We start from the raw sequence: 20,542 nt of genomic DNA on the forward strand, positions 1-20,542 counted from the left end.
CGAGGAATGGAACAAATTTATACATTCAAGCGCTATGCATTTTCAGAATTCAGCTGACATGATATATAGAATGAGCCATCATCTAATGATCTATTTGTCATAAGCTAAATGACTAACTCCATGAGTTTTGCGTCAAGTGTCAGCAAGTCCAGATCAAAAAGCCAACTCAAGGGGTCTTGCGATATCTGACCACGACTACTGCTGTCGACTGCTTGATTCTGGAGTATTTCTAGTCTTTCTGCCTCTGGCATCCTCTTAAAATTTGTTGCTTTGGCCATTTGTAGAACCTTGTCAATTTTTCTCTGCCGCCACGAGTGCCAAAATTCCAGCGCAACAGGCAAGGTGGCATTCATCCGGGTGCTGGAGAGAACCATAGCCAAAGAGAGCGCATCCTCTAGTGCTTGGTTCACCCCCTGCCCAGATGAAGCTGGCATCACGTGAGCTGCGTCACCGATCATGACGACTCTACCAGAAGAGGACGCCCAAGTGGCCAGCCTCGGCATGGCGTAAAATGGCCAAGACAACAACCCCTGCGAGTGTTCAGAAAGTTGGTCAAGAATAGTCATGGCGGTGTTGTGCCATTGGTGGTAGTCTTTACGCAGCAGAGAGCACAACAACCCTTTATTGGCGTTCAAAGAGTCCCATCCCTCCCGATCCTGCTCAGCATATGGAAATTGCGTTCCGACCATGAGCTCCGACATATCTGCCACCTCGGGTATCATGAAAAGTCCACCTGGCTTGCCTTGAATTGTGCAACCGTTCTTGAAATCCTCGTCCGGCCATTGGACGCTGGCAGTAGGGATGTGCCCATAGACGCAAAGGACTCCCGTGTACTCCGGTTCGGTGTTGGTGAGATAATGTCTTACGGAAGAATGAATTCCATCACACCCGACGACAACAGACGCCTTCTCTTTCTTGCCACTGACTTGAAAGATGACTTCGTCGGCCGTGTCACTGATGATCTTCTCAAATTTAGAGTCATAGAAGACCGGTATGTTGCGCTCGTTGAGCATAGACTTCAATGCTCGGAGAAGCGTCAGACGATATAAACGATGATAAGGATATCCGGTTGATTCTTTCGATGCCACTCGAACTTTTTCAACAGTCTCATCTCTCTCATTCTTGATGATATTGTACTCGGAGTGGTAACTCTTAGATGCCACGCGGTCTAGGATACCTAGTTCATCGAGTACCCGACAGCCATTGGGGGTAATGACCACACCGCTGGTGAGGACATCTGCATCCTCGCTTCTTCGTTCGTAAATTCGGCACGGAATAGATTTCTGATTGAGTGCCAAGGCAAGCGCCGTTCCCTGAGATGCTGTCTGTTGCAAGCAAAATGAGCCCCCCCCCCTGTCTATTTGAGCTGTGCCGTATACGCCATACAAATTTGCAGACAACATCGGCAACTCACAAATATCAGCATAACATAACGCGCATACGTCTAATTGAAATGCAACAAATTGGAATCAACTCTACTACTCTAAGCAATTTTAAATATATATATAAAATATGGTTAACGATAATACGCAATGTAGTTTTTGATGAAATAATAATGATTGCAAATTTTGTTAACAATTAAACCTTGCTTATATACTAAACTTTGTTAGCACTATTAGCAATTTACAAATCTCAATATAACACAGCGCGCATATATTCAATTCAAATGCAACAAATTAGAGTTAGTTCTACTACTTTAGAGAGTTTTAGAAATATATATATAATATGGTTGATGATGGTACGCGATGCAGTTTTTGATGGAATAGAGGATATTTGTAACTTGCCGGTATTGCTAGCAAATTTGTATGGCGGGCACGGCACAGCTCAAACAGACAGGGGGGGGGGGGCTCATTTTGCTTGCAACAGACAGTGAATCAGAAAGTGAGGATTTCGGGTTTCAAGTTCAATTAACATACACCTAAGCCAGCACCAATTATGGCAACGACATTCTGCTCAGCGTTCATGATCTTTCGATGGGTTTCTGATGTGGACTTGATTGTTGTATCACTTGAAGAGACCCGTGGGAGAACACTGGACACGAGCCATCTCTTTAAGTATTTCGCCTCTGGTCCAAATCAAATTCCTATTGTGCAAAAGAAGAGACCCTTCCCAAGGTCCGAACAAGCCCTGGAGCCAAGATCAATGATTTTTTGGGTTGTAACGTCTGATTGGATTCGTTTGATGACCCTGCACATGTATTCGGCTCGAAAGTCAACGGCGAAAACGCGAATGCGAACGCGAACACCTGAATGAACGGAAGTTGAATTGACCAAGTCAATGATTTTCGGGATTTACCGAATATGAGAAAGCAAGTAGTCGTGGTACAATGGCCTCCTCCTGCGTGTATCGGCAAGCGGAGAAATATTCGAGTGCCGACGGCGTTCGACGGAAAAGGCCGTTCAGGTTACGTTGAGTTTAAAGAGCTGTTCAACTCCTCAAGGCGAGGGGTCCGGTCCGGGGGATGAAATTACTGGGGTGCTCTCTGCAAAATCCACCTGTCGAAGGGTGACTCGTGCCTCGGTCGCCAAGCAACCATCACGACGCTTACTGTGTAATCGAGGACTCAAGTTCGGAAACCTCGGCGATGATGATTGACTGAACGTAATCAACCTCAGATATACCTAGGTCCCATTGCTTTGTCTTTGTTATAACAATGATAGACTTTCAAGTTCAAGAAGAGCTTGCTAATGGTCTAGTGCCATATCAAAGACAATATGAAGTCCGTTATAATCACGGATTATAGTGATGGGGTCATTGGCTCCGCCTTGGCAGTACTAGCATTCCAGGCCCGCAGATTCAAAGTGGTTGCCACTACGCGATCTGTCAGCAAGATGCGCCTTCTTGAATAGATCACACATATTTCCCTATTGCCCCTGGAGGTCACATCGCCTAGGAGTACTGCTAGCGCAGGCGACACTGTCAAGAGCGCTAACAACGGCCGCCTGACTACCTCGTTAATAATGCTGGAGTGTTTCATATCATGTCATTGCTGGATACGGACATCGATAACGCTAAGAGAGTGTTTGAGGTGAGCATTAGGAACTCACTGACTATGAATTAAGCTTTCCCTCTTATCATTTCCGTTAGCAACAACGACTCTGTTTCTGCCACTATGCACTCGATCTGCCTAGGTACGTTTCACATTTCTGCTTCCTCTTACTACGCGAAGTGAAGGTTGTTATATCAGCACTGACTGCCCTGTTTTCTCTCAGGCATTTACGCGGCGATCAAATCTGCAAGTAGCGGCCTTTCGCAATACTGCGAATTCCACCTCAGCCTTCCGAAGATACGTTCTGTTTACAAAAATGGTTAGCTAATACATGTGTTCGATCTTGTGGCGTGTTCTGTGTAACCAACATCCTGCCATGTAACCTGATCGTAATTTACATCACACATGAGCTGAGGAGTCGTTGAAAATTCAGATTTTCAGCTATTATGGAATCTCCCGAGCTGTCCAGTCCATCAGGAGTAAAGCCAAATTTCAACAACCCTAAAGCAATTGCCAACATACCGTGCTTCCAAGAGAATGACTAATAATATACCTCTTGTTTCGCGGGAAAGCAGCAGCAATCAGGGTTTTGGAAATGAGGATCGAAGCCCAACGGACGAGGTTACCTCGCCGCCTGCCGTCTGTCCTGAATCTGAATCTAAGCGTTCCCAGCCAATCTTCAAGGATCTTACCAAGAGCTGGGCATGGGAGTGTGTTGCTGTCATGTTCGGTGTGCTATGCATGGCAGCAATCGCCATCATAGCGTTGAAAATTGACGGCATCCGGCTTTCACAGTGGCATCTTGCCCTTCAGCCTGGCACCGTTATATCTGTCCTCGCAACGGCCTGCCAATCCTCGCTAATATTCAGCGTGGCCGAGATCATAGGCTTCTCGAAATGGTTCTATTTCAAGACGAGGTCCCGTTGTTTGAAGGAACTCGACGTCTTTAATTTAGTAAGCAGGGGTCCTTTGGGTTCCCTTAATCTCCTTTGGCCGGGGCGATCTGGACGTCGACCATAGATAGCCTATGCAGGCGCTTCGATTACCATTGTGGCTCTTGCGCTGGGTCCATTTTCTCAACAGATCATAAGTTTACGAGACTCTCAAGTGCTATTTGCGCACGCCAACTCCGCTGTCTTCGTCACAAACACATGGGATTCGGGATACCCCGAACAAATAATGAGTATGTGATGCCTTATCATTGCAATCGTCGAATTCCATTAGTCGTTTCACCCCGTGATTCTGTATTAGTGGCACTGATTATTTATGACAACATTTCAGGTGACGGTGCGCTGCAAGGTGCATTCTATCGAGGCATCTATGCAAGCACCAATTTCACGAGTGCTATCGACGTTACATGCCAGACGGGAAACTGTACCTGGCCAGTGTTCGCCATCTTGGGTGCTTGTAGCACCTGCCAGGACGTAACAGCGGATAGCATCCTCGTCGACAGTGGGTATTCTGTTGAGATTCCCGGAGGTTTGACTCTTAAATTCCGAGGACCCGACCATGAACGCGAGTGTGACGAGAACGGATGAAGTTACGAGAGCAAGTACACATCTCTTGCTACTAACATCACTCTGAATTATGGGCTTACAAATGACACGGCAAACATTGCAACTTTAGCACTGGGACAAAACCTCGGCGGTCCGGGGCCCTTTCTCTCTGGGGGTCACTGGAAAGCTTTTCATTGCTCCTTCGACTTCTGTATTAAGCGCTTTAGCAATTTTACAGTGGTATGGTTTCACTCCTGGTGTCTACAGCAATACGTCTCTAATCTATGAGGTGACAGTGCAACGGAATCATCCAGCCATACGAAACACAATCCATGGCATTACAATTCGCACAGACCGCCCCTCTGGATACAGACAGTGTATATTCTGACTCAGAACTATGGCAATACATCCCCGCAGAGACAGATGTCGATTGGCTCAACGGCACTCGACCTATCCCACCATTTCATGATAGCACTTTCAGTATCATGCCTTCGGATGTTTACTCTTTTGGGGATCTTTTCAACCAACCCTTGCAGTCTGATGTACTGTCTACTTACAGTCCAACAAATTTTATTGTTCAATCTTTATTGACTGCAAATATTTCGGAAGTTATGGCCAATGTAGCCGAAAGTATTACTATCTACCTGCGGCAGAATAACCGGAATTCCACAACAGCGCCGGGAGCCGTTTGGCAGCAGGTCTCCGTAGTCGAAATCAGGTGGCCATGGCTCATTCTCCCGGCACTGATTGTCTTGGCCACCGCAGCCTTACTTGTTGCCGCTGTTTTATCGTCCAAGTCAGACATTTCGGCGGTGAGGTCCTGGAAATCAAGTTCCCTTCCTTTATTGTTTCACGGAACACAGGACTGGAGCCATGATGAGTGGGAAGCACTGTATGCCGGGGAATACGAAACCATCAAACAAATGAACGCCGTGGCGGCTACGATGGACGTGAGTCTGTGCAAGGCGGTAGGAAGCGGAACAGCTCTCGCCCGACACAACTTAGGAGCAGAAAAAAGGCAAGCCGATAGGCGTACATACAGGCAGGAACAGTAAGTCACGCAGCCTAATTTCTTAAAAGAATAGTGGGAAATTATCTAACAGCCGCATTACAGTGAGCGTGGCACGCCGCCCAACCTAACCCTCCCATCGGACGAGCAACGGGATTCACTGGCGATAATCTCGACACTGGGCCCCGAAATCCGAATCGAGGCCACTCAAGCATCGGAGAAAATCGATGATGTGCGGCCCTTGCTCAGTAGGGGCAGCTTCGACGACCAGAACGAACATAGAGGTGACGGAATCTCAAGAAGTGCAAGAGGCAGCTAAAGGTGTTTGATTTCATTTCCAGGGCTGGGCCTTGAGCTTTCTCGTTTCAAGGTCAGCATTGCGAGAAAACTCGCACTGTATGGCATATAGGAGCCACGTCTGAAGTTAATGTGAATAATGAGGTGACAGTCTCAACGTTTTTGAATAGTTTAGGAAGGTTGGCAATCCTTGACAGTCAGCAACCACAATCAAAACTGACAGGAATGCCAAGCACATCTGAGCAGCAGGTAGACGGCAAGGCTTAGAATACATCTATTTCGCTTATTTCAACGCTTGAACATTGTTCATTGATGCCTGTAGAACACGAATAGTCCATAATCGTCCTCCCTGAGCGAACTAATTACGTTATCTACGATATTGCATTACGTGCGAAGACAGACAGCGATTCCAAATCAAAGAAAAAAGGCATTGGATTTGTCGGTGCTAAATAGGATGAATTTTCTACACAGTCGACATATTTAGACTGTGACAGAAGATATTTGGTATTCTACCTCTTCATCCAGCAGTACACGCGTCTACATTCAAACGGTACCTAAGATGTTCTAAGACTGAAGGTGCGGAGGAAATGCTCCGCGGTGCTTAGTCACTTGCCGATCAACGGGTAACCACCACACATAAACGGTCTTGCATCATACAACCATCACACAAATTCGCCTCTCAGAGGCGCGGCGGTCTCGGCCGATAACTGATGTTGTGCGAGATCTGGGAAGTATGATACAACATAACCTACCTGCCAGCCTGGATGAGGTGATGGATCAATCAGAGCAAAGGCGTAGGTCAAGTTGACATCATCGAGGTTCAGTCACCCAAACAGCGTCGTGCTGTTGACGTAGCTACGGCCAAGTCAGTCTTCAGCCACTTTGTATTTGAAGGCGACTTGAGCGTTCACGTACCGTTGTTTCTGGACTCATTCTGATCATACCACATCTTCTCAACACTCAGCGATACCCATCTGAAAATCATCAAAGCCTCAAATTCAAACCACAAGACACCATCATCATCAATCTAACAAATCGCATCACGTCACACCACCGACCATGTCTGCGCCGAATATCGACTCTCTCGCTGGCCAGGGCGAGTTCCATAGTAAGAAAGCCGGCGCAGAGCCCCTCACACATAAGGGAGTAGGTCATATCCACTGACTCCATGCTTATTTCGAACGAATTCACTGCTGACGTCACCTTCAACAACAGCACAAGCCAGGAGTCAAGGTTGGAAACGACGCCGCTCCTGAGTTCAACGCCGAGGTGCACGACTCCGGCACTGCCCCAAGCAAGGATGCCTTTACGCCCAATGCGGAGTCAGAGGTGCCAGGGCAAGCCCAGAATGACGCCGCGACAGCACGAACAGACGCCCTGAGCAGCCTCCCTGGCGCAACGTCCGGCTCGATCCACAACGCGACAGAGTTTGGCAAGCCGGCGCAAGGCGAGACGAGCGCGGAAGCACACGGCAACCAGAAGCAGAGCCGCACAGGCAACGAAGGTCGCATCCAGCCCGGTCAGTCCCTGGAGACAGGTGATGGCTCCGTCGAGGGCAAGGCTCGGGCGATAGGGGCTGACCTCGACGGCCGCGCAGGAGAGCTGAAGGGACAGAAGGGAGCTAGCGGTGCTTCTGAGGGTGGTGTCAACTGGCCCGGCGCCGAGAGTGCTGAGCCTGTCGGCGCGGAGGAGCTTGCTGCTGAGAGACAATGAGGGACTACGTGGCTATGAATCAGGCATATGGCTGGACTGATTAACGACAATTCGGTCGAACTATTATTTTGCTCGTCTTTTTCGACGAAAATAGAAGGAATTGCTCATCTGCGTCTAATCGCACATTTCAACATTGAAGGTGCGCTGCTTTAGAATTTCGTCGCATCGTGACATTGAAGTATTTGACACGGCCACGACGCCATGTCGCGGCTGCTACTTTTTAGCTATCGAACTAAATTCATACGCAGTTGCTGACGTATCGGGCTTGAACCACAGGCAATTGTCCACATTCTACTCAGGCAGGTGACACACACTCCATCTGAGTGTTTCTCTTGCCCCATTCAACATCACATTTCAGTAGCAAGAGAAAAAGCCGTCATCACAACACAGCATCAGTTGGTGTGTTTTCCCAGTCACTGGTTACTGAATTTGACGAAGATCTACCTCCAAAGCCCAAGATGTCTGAGAGAAGAGGGCAGTCAGTCCACGGTCAAAATGCGGTACGCCGGCTCACCAAGCTCTCGCGTAGCTCTCTATACGGCCAAGTCTGCATCAAGGTGCTATACTAGGCCCTCATCACCGCATACTACGCCAACCCAGAGAATTATAACACATGGCTCATAGCTACTTGTACGATCGTGTTCCTCCTCGGACTAGACATCGCCCTGCAGTTCATCTTCTTCCTAGGGGAGTTCCACATGGCTTCAGAAGACGTATTCATCCGCGCCATCCAAAGCGGCTCAGTCGCCAGCACCTTCTTCATCGCCTTTTGTGTCCCTGGAGTCAAGTCACTACTCGAGCTATGGAAGGTATTCAGATGGGTCAACCTGGTATTCAACCTGGGTTTTCTCGCAGAGTCCAACTTGGGAATAAGCTCGGTTCTGGGGCGGTCAGACGCTTGATGGAGAATTCGACACCACGTTGTGTGCTTTTCATGTTGTTATTCTGGGACATACCAGAAGGAAGGGAGGGACGGTTGTCAGTGTAGCTAGGCTCTACTTCCTCCCAACCTCTCCCACCTAGGTTCGCCGAGGGGTTTTGGTGGTTTTGGTGTGGGTGTTGGCGTGCGGTATCACACAAACCGAAAGTTTGTATATTCTCACGCCAGGGCAAAGCAACAAAGTCGCACTACAAATGTTTACCATGGAACAAGAAAAGCTGCAGATTTCGAATTCATAGTTTGTAGACCCGAGGAACTCCAGATAAATGTCAGAGTCTATCTGTGTGCTCCACTCGTTCTTGTCGTCCTGTATTCTAACCTTCACGCCAGACGATGTCTCTGGTCCGTGAGCGCTGAAGCTAAATGACATCTGCGCGGATTTTTAAGTCTTCATATCAATGACAACAATGAAAACCCTCGCACAGAACATTCGAAACAGAACTTAATTAAGAAATTGCGGATTGACTTCAGACGGGGCTTTGAATAAAGACCGAAGCTGCTCCAATCCGCAGGACGAGTCGCCTTGTGATCATGATTTTGATCGATCTTGGTAAGAGATCTCTTGGTCTTACTATGCAGCAAGGATTCAAATGGACCTACAATGTGCATTTAAAGGTCAATGCAAATTCGCAGTATATCCTGGGGACTATTGCTGCAGCTGCCCCCGCGTCTCGATACTTTCTGCCTGGATAGGTAGGTGATTGACCGTCCATGCAAGTCATAGGTCTCGGCGTCCAGATCTTGCTGACGACGAGTCATCATCTAGCAAGGGAGATTCGCAGACTCGCTCTCCTCAACTGTGCAGTTAGGCCCGGTTGTGTTGTGATAGACGACGTGCTTGGCTCATGTTGAGGTCAAAGCTCACCACACTCCGGAACAAATGGATTAAGAAACTTGCGATGTCATATTGCCAAGAATGCAGAAACTCGGGTTCTGAGATGCTTGTCGTGGGCAGTCCTGGGATCACCCAAGGTCGAATGTCTTGGCCGCTCCCAAAAGCCTGGGTGCATCTCGCCGGACAGCAGTTCAAAATACTTGGAGGCAGCTCACTGGAGGCAGCATTGTGCTTTGGGCACCGCTGCTGTATATTGCAGGCTCAACGCTATCTCGCACTTCAGGTCGTCGCTATGACCACTCCTGCTTCTCATCCCGAGTTTCTACTGACTCAATCGTCTGCAGACGGGAAGTTCGTTCCCGTGCTCGACAAGACCGCGGTTCAAGCGCATCGCCCTGACCACCGCTTGGCCGAGGCACCCCAGAGCCCTTGAATTTCGATTCTGACCCAACTCTTACAATTAAGGTTCGTGAATATATGTGTGGTAGAGTCCTACGGGCGTACACACAAATATCCGGGCCTGCTATTCATATCTGAGCAATGACAACTTGGCATTTGTATTGCGAGAAGCCCGATGACCAAGTGAGGCGGCTCGGCGCCCTGATGTGACGTCCAATGGTCTCCATGAGCCAGCCATTCGGCTGCATCCCTTTGGGCTCGAACTTAATTTGGTCCTGGGTTCCGGGAATCCGACCTAGGCATCTTACACGAAAGCGAAAGCCAACTCTCGAGAAAGAAGAGTTACGCGACGTCTGTGTGCACGAGATGAAGTCAATATCAAGATCTAGATGTGCTTTGACACCGATTCACAAGCCTTTATGTCAAGAGTCCAGCTGAGTGCAAGCCGTAGAAAGTGACCACTCTCAATGGTCTGTATATAGTGCCCAGAGGTTCCAAGACAAAACAGACATCTCGGCAGCCCATTGCACCTGCACGTTGACGGATCCAGCTAGAAACCTGTTACTCTGTCGGATGTTACCCAACAAGCGTTCATCTTGAATAAGACTCGGCGATGTCTGCGTTTACGGCAAGCTTGAGGCTTGACAGCCCACACCAACGGCAACTTCCGTTGATACCGCGTGACAACTACACGATGCCGAACTCATTTCCTATCGAACGCAGAGACCAAAAGTCCATCATCGCTGTCGGTGTTGTTTTCAGCGTCCTACCTGCCGTGGCTGTTGGGATGCGGCTGGTTTCGAGGAGGATCATTCGCCGGACACTTGACTGGAGTGATTATTTGATAATAGCAGCATGTGTAAGTAGTTTTGCGGGACCTAGCGACAGGAAGGGAAAGAGATATGCTGATCTCGAAGACAGATAACAGTGATATCGTACTGGGCTACAGCGTTGGCAGGTCAGTCAGGAACATTCGAGTTCGCAACTAGCCCGGCGACTGCTCACAATTATCATTACAGGTGTTGTAATTGGAGGTTTGGGATTCCACGTGGGCGAAATAATCGATATGTACGGCCATGTAGAAGTCGAGATAGCGTTCCAGGTATGTATTCCATTCCAGCATTCTGAACTTTCAACTGAGGTGTCAAGTCAGATCTCGTTCGCCTTGCAAATACTCTGGGCCATAGCAGGAGGCCTTTACAAAATATCGATACTCCTCTTCTACATCGAGATCTTCCCGACCCTCAAGCGATGGGGCCGAGCCACCATGGTCGTGATCTTCTGCTATACACTCAGCACGGCGCTGGCGGCGCTTCTGGTCTGCGAGGAGGTTGAGGATAACTGGGACTATGAGAACCTTTTCCAAGGCAAATGTGGAGACCGAATCCTCGTCTTCCGCGTGACTGGTGCTCTCAACATCGTCTCGGATGTCGTCGTGCTGTTACTCCCGGTCCGTAATGTGCTCAAGCTGCAGTTGCCGCTGTATCGCAGGTTGGTTCTTCTGGCCACTTTCGCTCTTGGTCTATTGTAAGTGCAAACTTTAACAACGTATTATCGACAAGCGACGGGATTCATCGTGCTGACTCGTGGATGGATAGTACCTGTGTAATAAGCATCATCCGATTAGCAACGCTCTCTAGTCTCAGTTCCCGCGACTTCCGAGACACGCCGTACGCGATCATGCAGACCGTCATATGGAGCGGCTTGGAGCCAAGTGTCGCCGTCATTCTGGCTTGTGTGCCACTGCTCCGGCCTCTGGTGCTCCGCGTCCGTGGCGGGGTCAATTCGTCTGAAGCCCGCACCAAGTCAGTGTCGGCTAATGGCCGGTCTCTCGGCATGAGCACGGCTCCAAGGGCGTTGGCGTACAATCAGATCCGCGATAGCCTTGTCTCGGGCATGCCAACACCCATGACTAGAGTCCATAACATGGAAGCGATGCTCATTTCGAGGGACGCTACCCCTGTTACTGACGTGGAATTGGGAATGATTGTTCACTTGGAAAATGCGTCATAGGGGAACTGATATAATACCTGTGACGAAGTCCGCACTGCCGCTTTCGCAATTAGCTGTATCTGCCGCGCCGTACCAGCAGCCTTTCAATTCCAAGATAATACCTGTCCGACAGGGACCGTGATACCTTTCTCACCTATCGAACAGTAATCAAGCATTCGTACATACTGTAGCTCCTAAATAAGGGGGTAGCGCCGCAATAGCGAGCTCGGCGCCTTGATGCGTGCTGGGACTATCTCTCTTTGTCGCGTGGGGACGTTAGGCGTTATAGTATAAGGGCTTGAAGTTTATATCAAGTTATATAGATTTCACAAGTAGGCTCGCTTAAGAAGGAAAGAAAAAAGACCCTCTCTAGATATTTGGGGTAGAAGATACAGGTTAGTGGGCTTTATTGACAAGGGGACCTGTAGGGATACCCTGCAGGTGACCTCTTGACCTTTCCTTCACTCAAGTCCTATTTCCAAACTAAAGTACAATAATGCAACATCTCCCTTTCCCCCTCTTAAACGTTACAAAGTTTCATTAGCTTGATCCAGTCAGGATCAGTCAGCAGCTGTTCTGCCGTTAGACGATGGCCAGGCTCATAGCGGAAAACACTGTGTATGAGCTTGAGAGTATGTGTCTCTGCTTTCTTCTTTACCCTGAGCTCCTCTTTCAGCCTCTTCGCAGTCCTAGCCACCTCTGCGTCTTCACCGGTCTTTGCCATTGCGGTATACTTTTCGAAGCGAGTCGTAACAGCTTGGGTCCAATCCTCGCGCAGCCTGCTTGGCAACCTGCTCTTCGGTGGGTCCGGTCCGAGGTCTTCAGGTTGTGATGCGTAAGTTATACCGTACTCGGGCGTCGTGGGCGTCTTCCACTTGGCAGGGAGCGGGCCGAGGTTCTCCCATATGCTGTACAAGTACACCTCCGGACTGCCGCCAACAAGGGATACGTTTGGAAACGCCATTTTACCCAGATAGAGGTAAACAAATATGACCATAAAGCTCCACATATCGCTCGCAGGACTTGGATCGTGGCCGTGGAAGCGTTCGGGCGCCAGATATTCCGGTGTTCCTTGCAGCTTGTATTGGACTGTCGTCTTATCGGCCGGAAGGAGTATTCCGAAGTCTGCCAAACAGACCTCCCCACTTAGTTTGTGACGCGGAAAATTAACTGGTATGACCCGATGACCACTCTTTAGTCCCTCTCCCTCCGTAAGCCGCATGCGTTTTGTTGGGACACCAAGGGCCTTAACCGGGTTGGCTGTGATGCATTGCACAAAGAAAGGATCAAGTTTCCATAATACGTTTCCTAAAGCAATATCTAATAACAATCTTTATATTAGAATCCCATAGCTTTCCTTTAGAGAGAGGATATCAGTTGTGTCAGGGGGTACTTAGAGACTATATATACCACTGTGTACAAAGCCGGCTTGATGAAGGTCACGCAAAGTCTCGAGTAGAGATTTTGCGGCAGCCATACGGGATCTTAGTGACCTGTCAAATTGAACAAGTCCTTCACTTAAGCTCGGACCCTCCAGTGGCAGGATAAGAACACGATGAAAGATTGTTGGCGGCTTTGCAGTGGCGTCATAGGGGGAGGGTAGAAGAAAAGTGTCCATGTACAGGTTGAGGCGAGATATGTCCAGATGCAGCGCTTTCTTAAGCATATGCTGATTCAAGAACTCTTTCTCACCTATGGACCCAGAGACCATGACTTTGAAAGCAACGCATATGTTGCGCTTTAAATACCGGGCTAACCAAACAACAGAGTATGCGCCTTTCCCAAGACGATGAACGATCTGATAGCGACCTTCGGGATAGTGGATGATATCTCCGATACAAATCGGATACAACATGCCTTTGCTGTTCGCGGATTGGGGGACGTACTGTTCCTCAGACTCGCAGCAATCCTCAAGGTCCCCCCATAGATCGCTTTCATCGTTCTCAGACAGCTGCGGGTCGGGATCAAAGCTCTTTTGAATAAATGCGATGTGGGGTTTGGTAATGGTCCCCATTTTTGACTGGCCGTGCTGCGGCGCAGTTGATGATGGCTGGTGTCGTTGGCTGTGCTTCCGGACAATCGGTGGCGGAATTCCAAACTCTGACCTCTGGGACGAGGTGGAATTGGGGTTGCTTTGTGGAGGCTGAACCGAGGCCAGGGGTGCTATTGCCTTAAGGCTTGGTGCTCGCTTCCTTGGACGAATCTCTGGAATTTTTTGGATGCTCGTTAAACAAGATTTGCCTGCTATACCATTGGACCCTGAGACGGGAGTAGCTGAAGTTGGCGAGAGGATGCACAGTAAGCAAATAGCTCTAAAACGCTGGATCGGGTCAAAACCACCCGCTCAGAGTACACGCTTATCGCCTTCCCCACACGGCTTTAGAAAATTCTAGACGAGAACCACAAAACAGACCAAAAACGATAAACGACACCAACAATTCGACTGCTTACATATGCAGTCGTATTCGTGCATTCTCCACAATGTCAAGGCCAATTCACGTACGGTATGCCCGACAGGATGAACTCCCTGCCATGGCGCAGCTCTCAATCACAGCGTTCCGGCAAAGTGGGCGCGAGGTCAACGCAGCACTCTTCCCTGAACACCTGCGTGTCAACCCTGGGGATGCCGATGAGATCGAATTCTCGGTCAAAAACATGGCTCGCACATTCGACAATAAAAATCGTCACTATGTCGTGGCTGTGGATGAGCAAGATACCATTATGGGCTGGGCGGAATGGACCAGTGGGGATGACCCCGTGGTTGAGATGACACCTGACGAGCGCGAGAAGAAGAGATCCGAAGGCATCGCTCGTTTACCTAAGAGCTTCGACCTGCAGGCGGCAGAGAGGCTTGGGCGTGAGGCTGACGAGTTATCGAAAAGGCTGAAAGAAGCTCTGGGGGAGGAGCAATACCAAAATTCCTGGAGTAGGTCGAAGCGCCGCCATCTGGGGAGAGCTTGATAAGACTGATACGAGATCATTAGGTCTCAACTCTGTTGCTGTAGATCCGACGCATCAACGCAAGGGTGTAGGAAAATTGTTGACTGGTTGGGGATTGGAGCAGGCTGCAGAGGAGAACAAGGCTGTGCATTTTCTGTCAAGCCCATCCGGTGCCCAGCTGTATCGTGCAATGGGATTTGAAGAAGTTGGATCTGGTAACATATTAGGGAGTGTTGAATATGCGTTCATCAAGAGAGCTTCCGGGTAAGTTGCAGCTCTTTCTTTCAATTCTATATGAATGTCTTCAAGCGTACAAGTCGCCATCAAAGTTGTCTCGTCCAAGTCCGGTGGGATTTGGGGAAAGAGACCCAATGGCCAACCTCTGACCTGTCCGTACTGTCTACTTAGTTTCCACTGCAAATGCGAGGCCGTCCAGTCATGGAATTGAACAAGTTGTGACACGATACCTGACTTGGCTTTCCCTTCTAAATTTGGTTGGCAGAGACCCGCCGGGGTTTAAGCGACGGACTTATCCGTGTTACACAAGAATGGCTGAGACTCTCAGTTTATTGCCCGAAGAAACAACTTGGCATAACAGACAGCACATATAGCAGGCCGCCGTTGAATAATCATGCCCCCGCATTGTTGACCATATCAGTCGCTGACATATACACGTCTGTTGTCTTGGTTTGCCGCTTTTGGGGACAGCCTCGACCACACTTAATGCTTTCACATCGTCAGGATTGACACCTCCACGATGCGATACCCTGTCTTAGTTGCGTTCAGCCGTAGCATTCATCTACCTGAGCATAAACTTACCGAAAATATATCCCTCCACTGTTGCCCGATATCAGTCAACTTGGAGCGGGGACGAGTATGCTGCTACTTTGGATTTGTGGAGTCTCCACCAGAACTTTGTTTCATGCCGCCGGGGACGAGCTGAAAGCTTCCTGACTTTTTTCGTCGCCTGCATGTTCCACACGGGTCAGCTCCTGCTGGCTTCTACAGATTGACCTCTTTTGTCATTGGGTTTGTAATAATAGGTTTTCATGTTTTGGCTTGAGCGCCATCCAAATTCGTTCTGCTGCCCACTGAATCATGGCGGACTTGTCGAGAAGTATCACAATCCGTGATGCATCTCCATCGACCAGTTAAACGAGCGGAATTCATGGTTCAGCGCCGCGAGATTGCCATGTGCATCCCCTATATTAATTGTCTGTGCGATAGAAGTTCTGGTCTTTCGATGACCCGACGCGTGGTTCTTCGGGTTTCTAGAAGATGATCTATGGCGACCCGATCTCGCCTGTCTCCTTTGATCTCCGATTGAAGCTCTGGAGCCGGCAATCCTTGAACAACCTTTTCCTGATGCAAACTTGACCAATTCAGACTTCAAGTAAATTGTCCCTGCCGGGTGGGCGATACGGGTGAGGTGCGTGATGAATGACGATTCCCTTGACTGGACCCTGAATGCTCAGTCCTCGATCGCGTGCATTATCGTCACTGAGTTTGAGTTGTGATTGCACGTGTCGTCCCTGGATCCCCTTCCTTTTCTCTACCAATTCCCAGAGTCAGTGAGTGATCGACGCTCTCCCAGGGAATCATGCGCATTGTTCAAGGACGAACCCAGCTGCCATGTGTTGGTGTCGTCCAATCAGTCTCGCGGAAGTAGAACAGTTCCCGTCTAACACCACCAGCCCCCTGAAAAGCCAGGATGAACCCATATCGGCGTTCAATATAGATGTGGCCTCCATTGCGGTCTCTTGCCAAACTGCCCAGCGCGCCTAAGCTTGTCGTTCATGGCTTGCTGCACCAATTTCCTGGAAACCCACGATCGGAATAGACGCCAGCACAGCCGGGTTTGCGAGTAAGACCGCGGCGCCGCAGCCAACATTATTTCTTGGAAATAAAACTGAATTTGAGAGGCATGACAGACGCACTTGGGGCTGTAACCGTCTGATCTTCAGCCTTACAGGTCACGATGCTGTGCACCCACGAGGCACGACAGAATAAACCTGCTGGAATGCATTATGAGTGCACATCATCTACCTCAGAAGTGGTGGTTTTGGGCAGAGCCGGCCCCGATTTAGCAATCCGGGCGCCAAATCAAGGTACGCAAGAGTCAGTGTCGCTGGATTTGCAGGCGCAGCGTTCAGAATAGGGGTTCGGATCAAAGGAAGATCCCTGCCCAGCCCTATATGCATGAGACGCTGAAACGTCGAAACATCGGCCTCTAGCGATGGTTCCCCCAGCCACCATCCATGCTCTATTTTGAACCTTCGTCCGATGGGAAATTATGGGGTCTGCCAGCGGTAGATGAAGGGATGTGATATGGAAATTGCAATCGTCAGTTGCTGCTATCACGACACGCGTCGGACGAGACTGAGCATATAACTCCTCTGCATTTCCCCAGACTCGACTGCCAACTCATCCATCCATCATCACAAACAAATAACAAAAACACTCAGGTCTTAAGCGCCTTCGGAGCATTTCTTTCGCCAGTACTTTTATTCCTTTCTCACCGTTGCCGGGTTCAACGCTGGTCTTCCGCCTCAGACACATCACAATACACCACCATTTTACGCAACAGAACGCAGTACTGAGTACGCAGCGCACACTTTTTACCACCAACTCGCATTGCATCACTCAAAAGTCAGAACCAAAAAACCAACCTCCAGAATGCCTGTCCACTTCGAGACCCCAACCCGCTTCCACCCCGAGAACGCGGCTCACGCGCATCCCGGGTCGGCCTCGCGGAAGAGATCCGAGTCCATCCGCAAGCGGGCTCCCACCCCGGCCCCTATCGCCCGCCGCTCTTCCGCGGCCTCCACGTCATCAAGCTCGTCAACCTCCTCTTCCCGGAGCACAGATACCCTGAAGATGACGCCGTACCGGAAGTAAAATTCCTCTTCCAGCGTTGGGGATGACGAAACCTTTTTGAGACGATAGACGCGCAAGAGGCATGGCCCTCAGGGGCGGTCGCAGTTTGCTTCTCTCTCTGCGACGGGGATGTGCATAGCAGGGACACAGAAAATTTTTGTACTACCTGGATAGGAGTTGTTGTATTGATGGATGGGCTGCAGCGTGTGATTTTTCTTTGTTGAACTGGCATGGACCTGGAGTATTGGGAGGGTATCGCGTGTATGAACCTGGGAATCTTCTTTTCTTCTTCGTTTCACCTTATGCTTCTTTGGGATACCCTCACCACCTTCGCTTCGCATACTTTTCATCTCATGATGTACTGGCTGGCTTGTTGGTTTAAAGCATCGGCCTTCTCTTCTGCATACCTGGGCACCTCCAGGCGGGGACTTACGGGTAGCTAGACTTTGCGATTTAAGACTTCAAAATTTTAACGACATTGTTGCTCAACTCTGGACCGTATGGCTTCATCAACTGCATCTCGTGTTACTTGCATTACCGTGAACTTATAATTCACCCTGACAACCTGAGGTGTTTGGTCTGATCAGCCGCTCGGCCACATTGCAAGACACAACAGGAATTAATTGCAACCGAAAGCCGGGAATTGTCTTTCGCGCAGCTGCCGAGAAGCACATCAGACGAGATCTTGACACATGATCGGATGCTGATTGCGACTGGTGGTTTACACATGAACCTAGGTTCCCACTCTCTGGGTCGAGGTACGTGCGCTCAGGGAACACCTGGGATCTTGCGTTCGCGGTTCTCCCCTATCATCTTATCTAGCTCCCACGTCTTGCATACCCAATCAAACCCAACGTCTGGGCACTCAAGTCCGCCGCTGGGACATGCCTGCGATGTCCACTATCGCCGTCCTCCTGCCATCAAATTCCACGTAACGGGTAAGATTCGTCAACGTGCGCGTGCAGAAGAAGCTCTACCATATTCGAGTCTGGTCTCCGATGCGGTGACGCAGTCCCGGCCGTCTCGGGTAACGTGTATCGAGATCGGGACTGGGATGGCTGGTTCACCCCATTGCCGCCGAGTCGGTCTGCCTCAACGTCGACCACATATATTCGGATTTCGTGCAGAACAACGAATGAGCGTTTCGTGCCTTGAGGGTCGCTCAGCTCATTTGAAAGACTGACAGGATCGCCCATCCGCGTGTAGTACCCGTTCGGCCCCGCATAGACCTCAACGGGGATCGATGCCGGCCCCACAGGGTCTGGAACTTCTTCGGCCGGCGCGGAACGATTTGATGAGGGCCTAGCAAGCTGCATAAGTCTCTGCAGTCTCAAATCTCGGGGGATTGATTGATCCAATGTGTTTCCTACTGTGGCAGGAGGTCTGTGTCTACCGCGGTTAGTCAGGCTACTTTCAATTTCAGGAGATGGCGCGTCGCAGTAAAGGAGGACCTCACATCACCATTGGATTCGCTCCGACCAGGAACTCCTGCCGAAAGAGCACAGGGGCGAGAATCACGAAAAAGTTTGGCAAGCGAAGAACCTCAATCCCAAACAGGAGAATTCATGAGGGTGTACCTTTGAGGAAATTTAACTGAGGCTCCATTGGGGATGGACATGTCCCCACATACTCCTGTCTTTTGCTTGGGCAATAGAAATGATTCCTTGCGATATGATCGGATTAGACACAGTGAGGTTTAGTCAACTTGTGGAACAGTGGCCTGTCAGGTCCATGGGCATGGTTGCCCTGGCAGTGGGCCTTACATCGGACTCAGTGAAGAAATGAAATCTAAACATCACGTGATAATAGTTTTGAATCTCCTGTCGTAGTGCCCATACTCTGGACTCCTCAAAATCGCGACCTGCAGAGCTGGGGAGTAAGCTGAGGCTAGAAAATCGGAAGCTATCTGGAGTAGACACCTTGCCTTTGTGCTTCGTTTTATCGTTGAGTTTCTCGATTAGAATTCTAGACTTAGCACGCATCAGAAATCATGTTTGGATGCGTTAACTCGGTATGAAATAAAGGTCTGTGGTACACAGCCCGGAATCTGTCCAGACACATCTCCATGTTTCTTGCGGGCTTCTACTAGGCCATTTTCACAACTTCGACACGACTCCTGGTCGCCATAACCGAGTCAAGGGACCATTTTCACCATACACTGGATCTTCCCGAGGCATATCGACGTCCTGGACCTTTTGTCGGAAAAGATCCGCTGGGCGTTTTCCGTGCTCATTCGTCCAGCGGGGACAGCCCTACTTTCCCTGTCAGCGAGAGCGAGCAATTCCCTTGATGAATAGTAGTCGCTTCTACATGGATGCGAGCCAAATGATACAGGAATCTGCTCGGAAATAGATGCTGACTTCAGGGTGCAAAAGAAACGAAGAGGTTGGGCTTGTATGACAGTGGAACGCCGATATCATAACAGTGTTGCAATGGTGAATAAACGTATTCACTCACTGTTGGATAGACGCCAATATACCGATAGTCCGAAGAGCTTTGCAGAGATGAGTGGGCAGTGCCAGCTGGCAGCACCAGAACGTCACCTGCTCGCACTTGTACTTCTAATGCCCCATCAATATCTGCTTTAATTCTTCCCAAAAGCAGTGTGGAAAAGCCTTGAAAGATTCCTGTGAAAAGGTCAACGATCGGTATTATCAAGAATGTAGTTAAAGCCAGCCATCATTGACGTGTCAAAGCATGATGTCTGAGGCTGGGTCAGCACTGCTTACCATAGCATTCATGACTGTTTGGATGGAAGTGCCGGATATCGATATGTCCCCACGTGCCCTTTATCAGAGTCAGAAAGGCACGAGGGTAAATTCATCAACCATGAAAAATTGGTGAAACACACTCGCTTTTCCCATTCATGAGAGGTAAGAAACGTTGTGGCCGTCTGCTCCGTGAGTGGTTGCGGTAACACGTTCTGATAGTGTAGCACAGGCAGATTGTTGTTGGGTACATCTGTGGCCGGCGTCAGAAAGTAACATTGAACAGTGAAAGGCATCACGATATTTTTTCCGGCAGAATCAACTCTCGACGAGGTTGTTGTTTGTGT

At 49.5% G+C, this 20,542-nt stretch overlaps 9 protein-coding genes across 9 annotated transcripts; 6 read left to right on the forward strand and 3 right to left on the reverse strand.

Annotated features, from left to right (window-relative positions):
• Window positions 1–104: 104 nt before the first annotated feature.
• On the reverse strand, window positions 105–1,964 carry J7T55_012371 (uncharacterized protein; the record flags this gene model as incomplete). The annotated part of the gene is made up of 3 exons (XM_053137249.1): window positions 105–1,313; window positions 1,415–1,444; window positions 1,917–1,964. The coding sequence occupies 3 exons, from the start codon at window positions 1,962–1,964 to the stop codon at window positions 105–107; spliced, it is 1,287 nt and encodes a 428-aa protein (XP_053000169.1).
• A 1,562-nt stretch (window positions 1,965–3,526) lies between these two features.
• On the forward strand, window positions 3,527–6,058 carry J7T55_012372 (uncharacterized protein; the record flags this gene model as incomplete). The annotated part of the gene is made up of 10 exons (XM_053137250.1): window positions 3,527–3,943; window positions 4,010–4,172; window positions 4,241–4,468; window positions 4,616–4,725; window positions 4,782–5,032; window positions 5,161–5,203; window positions 5,349–5,536; window positions 5,600–5,778; window positions 5,836–5,890; window positions 6,025–6,058. 10 exons carry the CDS (start codon window positions 3,527–3,529, stop codon window positions 6,056–6,058), a joined length of 1,668 nt encoding a protein of 555 aa, XP_053000170.1.
• Window positions 6,059–6,850: 792 nt separating this feature from the next.
• J7T55_012373 (uncharacterized protein) lies at window positions 6,851–7,504 on the forward strand (the record flags this gene model as incomplete). Its single annotated transcript, XM_053137251.1, has 2 exons — window positions 6,851–6,937; window positions 7,007–7,504. The coding sequence occupies 2 exons, from the start codon at window positions 6,851–6,853 to the stop codon at window positions 7,502–7,504; spliced, it is 585 nt and encodes a 194-aa protein (XP_053000171.1).
• A 458-nt stretch (window positions 7,505–7,962) lies between these two features.
• Window positions 7,963–8,406, forward strand: J7T55_012374 (uncharacterized protein; the record flags this gene model as incomplete). Its single annotated transcript, XM_053137253.1, has 2 exons — window positions 7,963–8,004; window positions 8,074–8,406. 2 exons carry the CDS (start codon window positions 7,963–7,965, stop codon window positions 8,404–8,406), a joined length of 375 nt encoding a protein of 124 aa, XP_053000172.1.
• A 1,966-nt stretch (window positions 8,407–10,372) lies between these two features.
• J7T55_012375 (uncharacterized protein) lies at window positions 10,373–11,691 on the forward strand (the record flags this gene model as incomplete). Its single annotated transcript, XM_053137254.1, has 5 exons — window positions 10,373–10,537; window positions 10,600–10,636; window positions 10,698–10,780; window positions 10,832–11,205; window positions 11,277–11,691. The coding sequence occupies 5 exons, from the start codon at window positions 10,373–10,375 to the stop codon at window positions 11,689–11,691; spliced, it is 1,074 nt and encodes a 357-aa protein (XP_053000173.1).
• Window positions 11,692–12,190: 499 nt separating this feature from the next.
• Window positions 12,191–13,684, reverse strand: J7T55_012376 (Neuroligin-4; the record flags this gene model as incomplete). Its single annotated transcript, XM_053137255.1, has 2 exons — window positions 12,191–12,795; window positions 13,150–13,684. 2 exons carry the CDS (start codon window positions 13,682–13,684, stop codon window positions 12,191–12,193), a joined length of 1,140 nt encoding a protein of 379 aa, XP_053000174.1.
• A 467-nt stretch (window positions 13,685–14,151) lies between these two features.
• Window positions 14,152–14,878, forward strand: J7T55_012377 (gnat family; the record flags this gene model as incomplete). The annotated part of the gene is made up of 2 exons (XM_053137256.1): window positions 14,152–14,596; window positions 14,655–14,878. The coding sequence occupies 2 exons, from the start codon at window positions 14,152–14,154 to the stop codon at window positions 14,876–14,878; spliced, it is 669 nt and encodes a 222-aa protein (XP_053000175.1).
• Window positions 14,879–17,286: 2,408 nt separating this feature from the next.
• On the forward strand, window positions 17,287–17,508 carry J7T55_012378 (uncharacterized protein; the record flags this gene model as incomplete). Its single annotated transcript, XM_053137257.1, has 1 exon — window positions 17,287–17,508. One exon carries the CDS (start codon window positions 17,287–17,289, stop codon window positions 17,506–17,508), a length of 222 nt encoding a protein of 73 aa, XP_053000176.1.
• Window positions 17,509–18,255: 747 nt separating this feature from the next.
• Window positions 18,256–18,803, reverse strand: J7T55_012379 (uncharacterized protein; the record flags this gene model as incomplete). Its single annotated transcript, XM_053137258.1, has 2 exons — window positions 18,256–18,387; window positions 18,465–18,803. 2 exons carry the CDS (start codon window positions 18,801–18,803, stop codon window positions 18,256–18,258), a joined length of 471 nt encoding a protein of 156 aa, XP_053000177.1.
• Window positions 18,804–20,542: the final 1,739 nt, after the last annotated feature.

The sequence above is a fragment of the Diaporthe amygdali genome (genome assembly GCF_026229845.1).
Source record: "Diaporthe amygdali strain CAA958 chromosome Unknown NODE_2_length_3802984_cov_64_841326, whole genome shotgun sequence".
Lineage (NCBI taxonomy): Eukaryota > Fungi > Ascomycota > Sordariomycetes > Diaporthales > Diaporthaceae > Diaporthe > Diaporthe amygdali.